The sequence below is a fragment of the Quercus lobata genome, chromosome 6, assembly GCF_001633185.2.
Source record: "Quercus lobata isolate SW786 chromosome 6, ValleyOak3.0 Primary Assembly, whole genome shotgun sequence".
In the NCBI taxonomy this organism is placed as follows: Eukaryota; Viridiplantae; Streptophyta; class Magnoliopsida; order Fagales; family Fagaceae; genus Quercus; species Quercus lobata.
In genome coordinates, this window is record NC_044909.1 from 42,944,728 (window position 1) to 42,958,445 (window position 13,718).

At 34.2% G+C, this 13,718-nt stretch overlaps 1 protein-coding gene across 1 annotated transcript; it reads right to left on the bottom strand.

The window, feature by feature from the left end:
• Nucleotides 1-8,646: 8,646 nt before the first annotated feature.
• LOC115949631 (probable disease resistance protein At5g66900) lies at nucleotides 8,647-13,144 on the bottom strand. Its single transcript, XM_031066906.1, has 5 exons — nucleotides 12,101-13,144; nucleotides 11,255-11,661; nucleotides 10,623-10,984; nucleotides 9,889-10,100; nucleotides 8,647-9,790 (listed from the first exon to the last, which is right to left on the bottom strand). Exons 1-5 carry the CDS (start codon nucleotides 12,732-12,734, stop codon nucleotides 8,955-8,957), a joined length of 2,451 nt encoding a protein of 816 aa, XP_030922766.1. The 5' UTR covers nucleotides 12,735-13,144; the 3' UTR covers nucleotides 8,647-8,954.
• Nucleotides 13,145-13,718: the final 574 nt, after the last annotated feature.

Below are 13,718 nucleotides of genomic sequence, written 5' to 3' on the forward strand. Positions count from 1 at the left end.
TGAAAAGTGTTATATTCACAACATTTTACGCAATACTTTCACAACAAAATTGATGTGGAAAGTTGTTACTAGTTTTAATTTGAACCCACCATAGGAGCTTCTCCAAATTTTTGTACTGTTTAGAGAATGAACAATGATCTTTAACTTTTACCTACTCACTTTTTCAAATACACTTTCCAATAGATTCTCTATCTTATTCTCTATCTCATTTAAATATTATTTCTTCATTCATTGTTTATTATTTTTTTTAATCACCATATATTCTTTTTTTAACAACTATATTTTTCAATGAGAAGTGTTATATTCATAACATTTTACGCAATACTTTTACAACAAAATTTATGTGAAAAGTTGACTAGTTCTAATTTGAACCCATCATTGAAATTATTTTTTTACTCACCAATATTAACTAATAATAATCTGTTACTTAAAATTTATTGTGAAAATATTGTAGTAGTATTTTTCAATTATGATTTTTTATTTTTTATATTATTTTTCTTCCTTTCATTTCATTTTCATCCATTCACGTTTCATTTCTTTTTTTTCTTTTTTCTTTTTTCTTTTTCTTTTTCTTGCTTTTCTCCTCCACACAAGTGTCCAGCCCCCCTTCTTTTATTTTCTTTTTCACCGCAAGAACATTCCAGCAACTCATTTGCTTCACATCAGAGAGAGAGAGAGAGAAAGAGAGAGAGGGTTGCTCGTCCATCGCCCCACCGCCGGTGGAGATCGAGGTTGCTGAAAGGACAAAGCTGGTGGAGATTGGCATTCACCATGCGGCACTACCACGTCCGCCGCCCCACCGCCGCTCGTCCTCCTCCCCACCACCAGGCTGGGTCAGATTAGCGTTCTTTTTTTTTTTTTTTTTTTTTTTTTTTTTTCATATTTGCTTGTTCTGATTCAACTTTATTTTAGGAATTGGATTTTGTTTTGTGTTTTGTGTTTGGATTATGTGAGAAACAGGGTCAATCGGCTTTTTTTTTTTTTTTTTCCATATTTGCTGGTCCTGATTCAACTTTATTTTTAGAATTAGATTTTGTTTTGTGTTTTGTGTTTGGATTATGTGAGAAATGAAGAGAATGAGAGAAAAAAAAGAAATCCGGAGAAGAGAGAAAGAATTGATATAATAGTAGCTGGGATAATTTTTTAAGCAAAAAAATTGATTTGAAGTTGCTACAGTATTCTCTAGATTAAGAGAAGTACTGTAGCAACTTTCAGCTAGGGCATGGCTCTAATACCATCTGTAACAGCCCCACCTCGACTGTGTAGATATTGTCCGCTTTGGGGCCCATGCCCCTCACGGTTTTGTTCTCCCTTAAAGCACACAACAGTGGGGGGAAATGCCTCTACACATTAAAGGAATGTCACTCCTTATAAGCACGTCCCCATGTGCTTCCCTAGACGATGTGGGATTTCATGAATTGCAAGACCACCTTTTTGGGTCACTACAGTTAAACTCCAAATTGCTTGCCACAAAGGTTTTAGTTGTGTAGTATCAGATTGATCTAGTTGGCCATTTTGAAACTCCAACTGCAAACGCTGGTACCCCGACTTGATTGTGTACTCTTCAATGGGGTTGTAAGGCCATGTGAGAATTACGTGCAAATTGATTAATTAGTCCAAATTACGTGCAAATTTAATTATGGCACAATCAAATCACCAAACTAAATAGAGTGCAATGGAAAATAAGTTTGACACGACGATTTGATCAAAATGAGGAAAACCTCATAGGAAAAACCTCATTGATTAAATTTTAGGTCACCAATTCTGAATAATCCATTTACACGAGATAGTATTACAAATACAATGAGTTTTACCCAATTCCGAAGTACCTACTTACAGTAGAATCTATTGATCTATTAGAAAGCTCAGCTCTAATCCCTAGTTGGACTAGATCTTGTAAAATTCTTCTCATTCACATGAATCTCTATCCGTGACTAATTCCACAGCAACCATTTTGATTGTTGTAGTTTTGCAAAGTTCAATCCAAGCTTGGATGAACCGATAGCTTGATACAAAACCCTAGACACTCAACGTCGCAGAAACTCTCTATTATGTGCGTATCTCTCTTTCTCTATGATGATGACTATAAATTATGTATTTTATATGTTATGGACTAGTGCAAGAATTCTTAGAAAGGCAAGTCATCATAGGTTGAAAACAAAATTTGTAGTTCATTTTTTCCATATCTCGATATGTCAAACAAGTATCGAGATTCATTTATTGTTGATAAGTCGATAAGTATTAAGACTTGCACAACATCTTTTCTTGAGCAGCCTTGTATTTTCAATAATACCACTTGTTAACAAACAATATGTTCTTCTTAAAAACACTTGAAACTAAGACTCAATTACATATAAAGTGTATTTTGATCTCATATATGCCAATACATTAAAATATGACACTTACAATTATACTTTAGGAAATAACTATTATACATTCACTAAAAGCACACAATGAAATCACCTTTTGTACTGAAATTGATGATTCATGAAAATCAGTAGGCTGAAATACTTCAGGCTATGGTAATGGCTGTAGGTCCTAAAAAGAAAGAAAGAACTATCAAGGGTAACTGATGTAACCCGGCCAAGGACCCTCCGACAGTTAAGTTAGTTTTCTTTCTAGAACACAAGATAGAAAAATAGTGAATGGTAGAACTTACTTTGGTGAATAGGGCTTGCTCCTTTTATAGAGAGTTAGAAATGGGTCTACTTGTTTGGATCCACCACAATCATGGGTGATGTGGATGATTAATGGATGAAATGGGGAATGTGGGGCAAATTATGGGGAATTCTCTCCACGTTTTATGAGTAGTGCATTGTGGCCTGATTACATGAAGCCTTATGAGAAGTTTTCTTCTAGAATTCGCCAAGTATTTCTTGATCGTCCATGCCCTTGTGTCATTCCTAGACGACCATCATTAAATGCTCTTGTTATCTTGTGGACAAGTATAGGTCATATACATGATACCACTGTTGGGCTTTTTTCCTCTTAAGGATTTCTGGATGCAATTAGGCTATGGCTGTGATTTGATTGTTTGGATGACCACTATGGAGGAATCTTGTAAGACTTGAGCCCCATCAAAAATCATGACTCCAAATCACAATTAGAAATAAAAAATTTTTGAACTAAAATTATTTGAAATCACGATTTTAGTGCAAAAGATAATTCGTGTGTGCTTTGTGTGCATTAAGCGGTGTGTAATAAATACCACTCACTTTATTCTCATCAATCAATCAACGTATGAATTATGTCTGATTTTTTTTCCTAATTTCGGTTATTTGAGAAAAAATGTATGAAATATTGTTATTGGTAAAACACGAAATGGAACAATTAAAGTGGAACATAAAATTTTTATTCTAATTTTATCTTCTTCTTCTTCTTTAAATCTTTCAAATATACTAAAAGGAGAAAAAAAAAAGTTATTTAGAACAAAACTTTTACATAAAAAATAAATAATATTAAAAGCGCACATGAAACTGTCTTTTTCTTGATTATTGTACTCTTCCATTTGAGAAAAATACATATATTTTGAAGAGTCTGCTTCCACTACATATTCATTATACAGTTAAAAAGTGTATTTAACTATTTATGAGACTCTCAACCAAAAAAAAAAAAAAAAACCTATTTATAAGATAGACAGAATGGGTCATAGGATGGGGAGATAACGTAAATGGTGGTGTTAAACTTGGTCTATTTGAGTTTTAAGTAATCTTAAATGACGTGTCAATTTATATTGCTGTCACCTAACTATTCAGTTGTATGAAACTAGACACTTATAACATGGAAAAATTATACAATTCTTATGGTGGACCATTGTTAGTTTAACTTCTTCTTCTTCTTCTTCTTCTTCTTTTTCTTTCTTTCTTTCTTTCTTTCTTTTTTTTTTTTTTTTTCAATTTTAAATAGATAAGAGTCTTTTAATAAAATAGTGGACCACGTCACCATGGGAATTGCATAATTTCTCCACAACTTGCCAATAACATTTGTATACCTTCTCGTGATTTGGAGGAGTTGTTGCTAAACTTTTTCCATGAAAAGGTATGTATATTGGTAATAGTCAGAGTATTCTTACCTACTGCAATTGAATATTTGTACTCCACTACACCCAATTCAAAACTATGACTTAATTAATAGATAGGAGTCTTTTAATGAAATGGTGGACCACGTCACCATGAGAGTTTTATCATTTCTCTACAACTTGCCAGAAACATTGGTATACCTTCTCATGTTTGGAGGAGTTGTTGCTAAACTTTTTCCATGGAAAAGTATGCATATTGGTAATAGATAGAGTATTCTTACCTGTTGCATCTAAACATTTGTACTCCATTACACCCAATTCAGAACTGTGACAAAATTAATAGATAGCAATCTTTTATTGAAATGATGGACCATATCACCATGGGAATTGTATAATTTATCCACAACTTGCCAAAAACATTGGTATACCTTCTCACGATTTGGAGGAGTTGTTGCGAAACTTTTTCCATGGAAAAGTATGTTTATTGGTAATAGACAGAGTATTCTTACCTGTTGCATTTGAACTTTTGTACTCCATTACACCCAATCCAAAACTGTGACTGAATTAATATATATGAGTCTTTTATTGAAATGGTGCACCACGTCACCATGAGAAATTTTATAATTTCTCCATAACTTGCCAAAAACATCAGTATACCTTCTCGTGATTTGGAGGAGTTGTTGCTAAACTTTTTCCATGGAAAAGTATGTATATTGGTAATAGACAGAGTATTCTTACCAGCTACATCTAAACATTTGTACTCCACTACACCCAATTCAAAACTGTGACTAAATTAATATAAGGATTATCCAATCAAATTAAAGATTCAACAAGTTTATAGTAAATACATCTAACAAGCACCTACTTCTAAATTCCATTGCTACATTAAGGAAGCAACTAAACAAATTAATCACAATTGTATCGAAACATCAAATTCAGTTGAGAAGAATCAACCATGGGAAAGGAAAGATACAAATTGCAAAAACTTAATACTTTGTTTGAATTGAGAGGGAAGGGAGGGGGAGTGGAGTAGAGTTGGCCAAAAATTAGGCGTAATTAGTAATTCATCCCATCTGCTATGCAGAACATATACCTATAATTTTTGTTACATACACATACATGGTTCAGAAGATTATATTATACATGTTATCACATCCTTCTATAAACCAGGGTATATAAGCCCACTAACAAACTTGAACAACTATTGCCATTGTTCCAATATGTCTACAAAAAGACCAGAGTATATAGAGCATATTTCAGCCTAGACCTCCTATAAAAACTATAGGCCATAGCAACTGTTTGCCATTGCTCCATCCACAGCAACAGTTTTGAGAACATCACTTTGTTCCCATCATCCTATCCAGCTTGACAGTTTGTCCAGGCCTTTCTTTTCATATGCTTTGGTTTCTTTCTCACTCTGTTTTGATCCATCTCTGCAACAACAACAACAACAACAACAACAACAACAACAACAAAAAAAAAAAAAAAAAAAACTCATTATTAAAGTATGGAATATTGTTATTGGTAAAGCATGAAATGGAACAATTAAAGTAGAACATAAAATTTTTATTCTAATTTTATCTTCTTCTTTTTAAATCTTTCAAATACACTAAAAGAGAAAATTTGAATTAAAAACAAAACTTTTATATAAAAAATAAATAAATAATATTAAAGCGCATATGAAATTGTCATTTTCTTAATTACTGTACTCTTCCATTTGAGAAAAAAAAAGTATTTTGAAGAGTCTGCTGCCATTCTGTATTCATTCTATTGTTAAAAAGTGTATTTAATTATTTATGAGAGAGGCAGCACGGGCTATAGGATGGGGGTTAGTGGGTGACAGTGAGAGGAAACTGGAAAGAGGAGCGAGATAACGTAAATGGAGGTGTTAAACTTGGTCAATTTGAGTTTTAAGTAATCTTAAATGAGGTGCCAATTTATAATGTTGTCAACTAACTATTAAGCAAGCTAGACACTCATAACATTGAAACTTATAAGGTAATTATGTTAGACACGTCAGTTTAACTAATTTTTTTATATCATAAATTAACTCAGCAATTTTAAAGAGATAGAAGTTTTTTAATGAAATGATGAACAAGTAACGTAAGTTTTTTAATGAAATTATGAACAAGTAACGTAGTCCATAATGAGAATTGTAAAATTTCTTCATATGCCAGAAACATCCATGTACCTTCTAGGGATTTGGAGGAGTTGTTGCTAAACTTTTTTTTATGGAAAAAGCATGTATACTGGTAATACTTAATAGGGAGTTGTTGTTGCTAAACTTTTTCCATGGAAAAAGTAATACTTAATAGGGAGTTGTTGCTAAACTTTTTCCATGGAAAAGTATGTATACTAGTAATAGATAGAGTATTCTTACTTGTTGCATTTGAACATTTGTACTCTACTACAGCCAGTTCAAAACTGTGACTAATTAATATAGGGATTATCCAATCAAATTAAAGATTAAATAAGTTTATAGTAGATACATCTAACAAGCACCTACTTAGAAATTCCATTGCTACATTAAGGAAGCAAGTAAACAAATTAAGATAGCCAGTCATAATTGTATTGAAACATCAAATTCAATTGAGAAGAATCAACCATGAGAAAGGAAAGGTACAAATTGCAAAAACTTAGTAATTCATCCCATCTGCAAAACATATACCTATAATTTTTGTTATAAAGACATATGCGGTTTAGAAGATTGTATTATACATGTTATCACATCCTTCTATAAACCAGGGTATATAGACCCACTAACAAACTTGAACAGCTATTGCCACTACTCCAATATTTCTACCAAACGACCAGGGTATACTGAGCATATTTCAGCCTAGACCTCCTATAAAAACTATAGTCCAGAGCAACTGTTTGCCATTGCTCCAACCACAGCAACAGTTGTGAGAACATCACTTTGCAACCACATCCTACCAGCTTGACAGTTTGTCCAACCCTTTCTTTTCATGTGCTATGGTTTCTTTCTCACTCTGTTTTGATCCATCTCTGCAACAAAAATGTCATTATTAACACCCTAGCAACAGCCAGACACATTTTCCTTACTGTTCTAAGTGACATTTTCAGGTGCTTCTTCTTGCTTTTCTTCACATCCCCATTAGGAAGCTTCTGTTCATCCATTTTGCCACCTTCCTCAGTGGTTGCCCTATTTTTCCTCTGCATATAATCAATATTACCTTATGCTCATCTATCGGTTGGAATAATGCCAATGATTGAAAGCGCAATCATCAATTAGAAACCAAAACGACAAATGGGATGATCCTCATTCAGAACAAATGTGAGAAAATCTTTCCCTTTTATTTAACCCATAAAAATGTATGAAGAACCACTAAAAGACTTTCCTTTTCCTATGTCTTTCAACAATTAAAAGACTCACGTGCCAGTTATAAAGCTGATAATAGAACTCAAATCGAAACACATGGAAGCAAGGAACCAAATGTAGGCTAAGTTTAGACAGACACAATGAAATTCAAAGTAAGAAATTTAAACAGATTTAACAGACTACTGAATCCATTGGATGTTAAAGGTTTTCTGGTTATAGGCAAAATTGGGATAGTTATGGTAACTGGCTACTTTGAGGGAGCCATCCTCCTTAGAGACAGAGATGGAGATAAAGACAGAGAGATGAGGGAAAAGAAAGAGCTAAGAACATTTTATTACTTCCATAATTCTGTACATGTTACAATTTCTCTTTAATAGTTTGCTCAGGTGCTCAACTGGTAATTACAGTTAATTAGTACCCTAACAACTTCTTAACCAACTAACCACTATAGTAACTGACGACACAGTAACTAACTTGCAACAAACACAACCCCATTGGATTGTAATTGTGAAGTCTAGATAACATTAAAATAGAAATCATGCAAGAGATTGTCTTAGTTGTAGATCACTTAATCTCTTATGATAGCGTGACTATTGGATCTTTGGCATATATAGTGGAAATCTAATCATTGTTCATGAAGCATAATCATCAACCAACCGCCAGTATATTATTTCCGATGAATTGAATCCAACCTCTTATGGTGCATGACTATTGGATCTTTAGCATATATAGTGGAAATTTAATCAATGTTCATGAAGCATAATCATTGATCAACTGCTAGTATATTATTTTCGATGAGTTGAATCCAATGCTGTAAGAGGCTATCATTTTTTTTTCTTTGAATTTTTTTTTTTTTATATATAACCCAATAAGAGTGACTTTGCCATTTTAGGGAATGAGATTCAACTGGTGCTCAGAAATTAAAACATAATTGAAACTTGAGCTCTGTAGTAAGTGATAGAATGCTTGTGAAGTTTACCACATAATGTCTCAACTCTCAAGGATCTTCTCGATTAATCTGCTTCTATTCTTTTATGTCATTAAATTATCCTGGTACATGATATTTATAATGCAAATCCCCAACTTTGCTTTTTGTTTTTTTTTTTTTTTTAATTTAATTTATTTATTTATTTATTTAAGGGGGGGGGGGGGACTTGCCACTTTTACACTCTTTATAGGGTAAAAAAAGAAAAACCAAAGACAATAACTTACACACACAAATATACAGGTAAAGGCAGAGTTCATGAGAGACATATATTACAGTAATAAAAATTGAAATCACCCAAGGAATATGCCAAAACAATGATCAAGTATAAGGTAAGGAGTAAAACAAAGGCCAATGGCAACAGACTCCAGTATCCTTTCAATGCCATTGAGAATAATTATTCAGTGGTGACTCGTATACATCCTCCAACACCATGATAATCTGTGCACAATTAGTTCTCTGTTGAAAAATAATCATTGCTTCTGCTGAGAACTATCCTGACCAGCAGCTACTGTTGGCAATGGCATTGACAGTGATTTTCCATATTTCCATTTGACATAACATACTCAAACCTACTACATTTTCCGAAAGGAAACAATTCACAGAATTCATCATTTGGGAAGCCAATTCAAGTTGATATCTTTTTCAGCCACCAATACTTCAAGATTAGAGAGTATTTCCTTGATAGGATCCCATAACTTGGCCCTCTCTTCATCACATACCACAAGCTTTAATTGCTCAAGATCCATTATTGATTCTGGAAATTGAGTACGCAATCTTAAGCACCCTTTCATGTTGAGCTCTTTTAAATTACACATCTCACCAATGTGTTTTGGCAATTTCATAATGCTTAGGCAGTCAGATATGTCTAGAATGCTTAACTTATGGAGGCTTCTGATTGAATCTGGTAGCTCTGACAAATCAGTACATGACCTAAGCCTTAACACTTCTAAATTCACCAACTTTCCAATTTCTTCTGGCAATGCAAACAACTTATGACAATTGGTGATGTTGAATTTTTTGAGGGGGGCAATATCACATAGCCCAATAGGGAATTCCTCCAAATCATTGCAATAATCAATATTTATCTCCGTCAAATTTGGCAATGCATCTGAAACTTGGATAGTACAATTCTCAAAAGCCTTGCCAATATTACACATAAACAAGGATATTTTTTTCACAGTCTTCAATGGTACATAGGTCTTGTAAAGGGAAGAAATTGAAACCTTCTCTAATCTAATTCTCTTTAAATTTGGTAAAGACCCAAGCAGTTGAAAATTGCTTATTTCAGAATGAAAGAAACCATAACTATTGATTATCAAAACCTTGAGTTCATCCATTTTCTCCGTAAACTCAGGTAAGGCATAATTCTGTGTCTGAAAATTTAGAACTAGAACCTCAACTTTGGGTGCTTGAATGTTGCACCAATTTGACAAGAAGAATTCATCTGCAAAAAGAATGGTATACAGTGTGACAAGCTATCAATATTATGTAGGTTACCTATTGTGTATGTGTGTGCCTTTGAAAGAGAGAAAATGTGCCTACCAGTTGAGATAGATAATAAGCGAGCATTAAAGAGTTGCTGTTTTTGTTCCGTCCACCACTTTGGTGGATTGTTTTTACTTATGTTGATAATCAATCTTTGCCTTTGTTCTCTAAGCCCCTGGCTGCCCTGATACATAGCAAGCTCTCTAAGAATATCATGTTGTGTGACAAAGTCTTCATTGTAATAGTTATTGACCTCACTTGCATCTTTCCTGATTAATGGGCAAAGCTTAGAACATATTGTAATTCTTCAATCTTCACATATAAATAATATATATTCCACTATCATCCAGCAAAACCAAGAATATATTGACATAACCAAGGGAAATCTACACTATCAGTTTCAATCTACGATAAATGAATTCAAGTGTTTGCCTGACAAGCAGCAAAAGGGTATAGACTAATAAAAGTTGAAACCCCCTTCTATTCCTGGGTAGGGTAGTTGGAAACTCTAGTTTGGCATCACTTTCCTTCTTTCTAGCTCTTTGTAGCAATCCAATTTCAATGGTAAAAAAAAAAAAAAAAAATCATAAATTGGCCAGACATGTAAAATAAACTAAAACCATAATAATATTATATTAATTGCCATCATTAGTTAATTAAACCATAAGACATGATAAAATATTTGGGCCTATGGTTGGGTATAGAGTTATAACTTATTACTACTAGCACCAATCATATGAAGAGATCACGCTACAAGAAAATCATATTTTCGAAATAATAAGCTAGCATACCTTGACATCACAAGGCTAGCCAAATTTCGATTGGTGAGTTCTTGCAAATTGGCAATGGCTTGGATGCCATCTTCATCTAGTTCATATAATTCTGCCCACATATCAATGAAGGCAGCAGCAGGGATCCTTTGGTCTTCAGGAAATGAACCAAGGTCCATGAAACAGTTTTTGAAGATGACCTTGTCATCAGGAAATTCTATACTATTTTGAAGCTGATCAAGTAGCACAGTATCAGAATTGAAAAAAAATTGTCCATCAGACCAATTCATTAGTCTACTGTGCCATACTTCTGCCTTCTGCCTACACAGTGAGCCACCAATCACTTTAAGGACCAGTGGGAACCCCGCACAACCTCTTACTATCTGCAATTAAAGGAACTAAAGAAATTTAGTTATTGATTGGAGGTTACAGGGTAATTTTTGCAAAGATTTTAATAATCTAAACCACCCTAATTGTTTGGAAATTTGAAAACGTTGTTTGGTGACAAATTTTTTCCCCTTCTTATTGGTCTAGTTTTGGAGACAGTTGGGTTATTGGAAAACAAACAAGCAAGGCTTAAATGTACGTGTAGCCGTGTAGGTATGACAACATAATTTTGGCTGGTACATAAGGTATTATGTAAGACAAAATACCTTTTTGATATCTTCTTCTGGTGGAATATAAGAGCTCCCCTCTTTCAGGGATGCTGAATGACGAAAAAGAGTCATCGCATCTCCATCATTTAGCGGTTTTAAGTGATATGTAAATTCAAATCTTGGAAATGCAGTTCTTGATGTAACCAAAATCTTGTAATCTGGAATATCAAACTTAAACTTCTCAAGAAGGGATTCTGATCCAAGCCATACATCATCCAGGATCAATAATATAGGATCAGGTCCAATATTATTCAGCAATTGTGGCAGATTGTCAATTGCATCTTCATCACTTTGAAATTGAAACCCAAGCCACAAACTCTTATAATTAAATAGGTTTTGTACAATGAGCTTCACGTTGGGAGTTTTTGAAACAGTGACAAAGAGAATATTTTCCTTAAATGTGCCTAGCCAACCAGACACAATGTAGTTAGAAACTTGCCATGGAGGCACATTTCAAGGCTCACAACATTACACACAGAAATATTATTAGATCTACAAGGGGGATTGCTGAAATGATCATCCTGGTCCTTTTTAACTAATAAAACGCTATCATTTATGCAAATGTGACATCATCTAGCGGGTTATTATTTTTAATTCTTGTGCTGATTAGGAATCTAAATCACACATATGCATAAATGACATTATTTCATTGGTTGAGAGATTGGTTGGGAGGACCACTTTAGCAATCCTCTTGGTGAACCTAATAATTTCTCCAAATACACGTGCTAGCACCATAAATAACTTCAACAACATGCAAATTACCAACACTTTTTATAACACTTGCCAAGTAAAATTAGACATACACATACACAAAAGAAAAGAAAATAAAAGAAATGGAAGTACCCTTAATTTCTTCATCCTGACAAAGCATTTTCGCCAATGTGGTTTTCCCACATCCTCCAGGAGCAGTCAATAGAAGCAGCTGCACCTCCTTCTTCAACAGCAGCGTCTTCAACTCCTTTATTGGCATATCCAACCCAACTATTAAATCTTGGGGTCCAGCAACCCCGTGGCTCGACCCCGTTGGTGTCTCCACGACCCTGAACGAACCCATTCTCTTGCTAATACTGATCACCGTTTCTAAAGTCCTCAACCCATTCCTTGTGTTATGTACTTGCAAATCGACCTGACAGAACCTGACGATTTCGTCTTCCAACTCTTTAAGCTTTGGGGAGTAATATACTTTGAAAAGGTAGTTCCACCAAGGGATTTTCGAGCACTTGCGAACCAGGTTCTCTCCCTTTTTCATATGTTCAATCAAGCTCCTTGTTTCCACTTCTGGCAGTGTAAGTTGTTCGCTTAATCGTCCTATTTCGATGACCGTCGGCACCAGACGATCTAACGTGGATTCGAGGCGTTTAAGAATGGGTTTGAACAGACGGGCTCTGTCTACCACATACTTAACTACGACACGGAAATCCGCAAAGCCCTCTCCAAATGCTGCCCCAAGAGCAGCCCCTGCATAGTCCAAAGGCATGGCTTTGCTTTGTTTCTTGTTTCGGGATGAATGAGAATTTTATTCAAACAAATGAAAGAATGCAACAAAGTACTAGTAAACTAAACTAGCAGTGCAACCTGAAAATTACAAAGCTAAAATCAACACTTATATACTGCAAAAACTATAAACATGGTACTGATAAGGATAATGAACAGAAAATACAAAGTGAAAGTAAACCCCCTTAAATTTCTTCTCAGTTTCTTTGTACTCGATCGTAAAGAAACGAAATAGAAAATACAAAGTGAATTTAAACGAAACCCTTCAATTTCCTCTCAGTTTCTTTGCGCTCATAAGGAAATCCGACAGAATATACAAAGTGAATCTCAGTTTCTCTGAGCTGATAAGGAAACGAAACAGAAAATACAAAGTTAAAAGTAAACCCTGCAATTTCTTCTCAGTACTTTCTTTATGCTTTTTTATTTTTTTGATAATCAGTACTTTCCATATGTTTCTTTGCACTAAAAGGCAGCAAAAGACAAAAATAAATTAAAATAAAGCAATCGATGTCTCTCGCGAACCAGGAAGGAAGTTTCCAAGTCTTATCGCAGATTGACTGACACCGTTGACTCTGGAAACTCCTTTGCATTGCATACAAAGGAAACATACTCACAGACCGTGTTCTTTTTTCTTCGTCATGAAATAGGAATAGCGTGTTACAACTTCCAAAAGTTAAAAGTTCACCCTCTAACCTTCACTATTTTTCACATTTGGAAGAGTTGTATTAGTTGGATAATCAAAGTTTTGCCATGGTACCAAATTTGTTGCTGTTTCATTATAGATCAATATTAGATTTATTTTTAAATTTTAGAAAAAACATTAATTAAATAAACTATCCCCTCTTTGACGAGAAAGCGAGTTAGTGTTTTTGGTTTGGCCACTCTTTTCTCAAAACCCATTTTCAATTTTGGACTGCCAATTCGCTCGCTTAACCAAATTCACTGACCCTCTCCTCTGCTTCAATAT

Excerpts from the sequence above, each read along its gene's own strand:
- LOC115949631 (XM_031066906.1), bottom strand. The coding sequence starts at position 12,734 with ATGCCTTTGGACTATGCAGGGGCTGCTCTTGGGGCAGCATTTGGAGAG. Across the intron at positions 11,662-12,100 it reads TCAGGATGAAGAAATTAAGG|GCACATTTAAGGAAAATATT; the intron begins GTACTTCCATTT and ends CTGGTTGGCTAG. Across the intron at positions 10,985-11,254 it reads CAGAAGAAGATATCAAAAAG|ATAGTAAGAGGTTGTGCGGG; the intron begins GTATTTTGTCTT and ends CTTTAATTGCAG.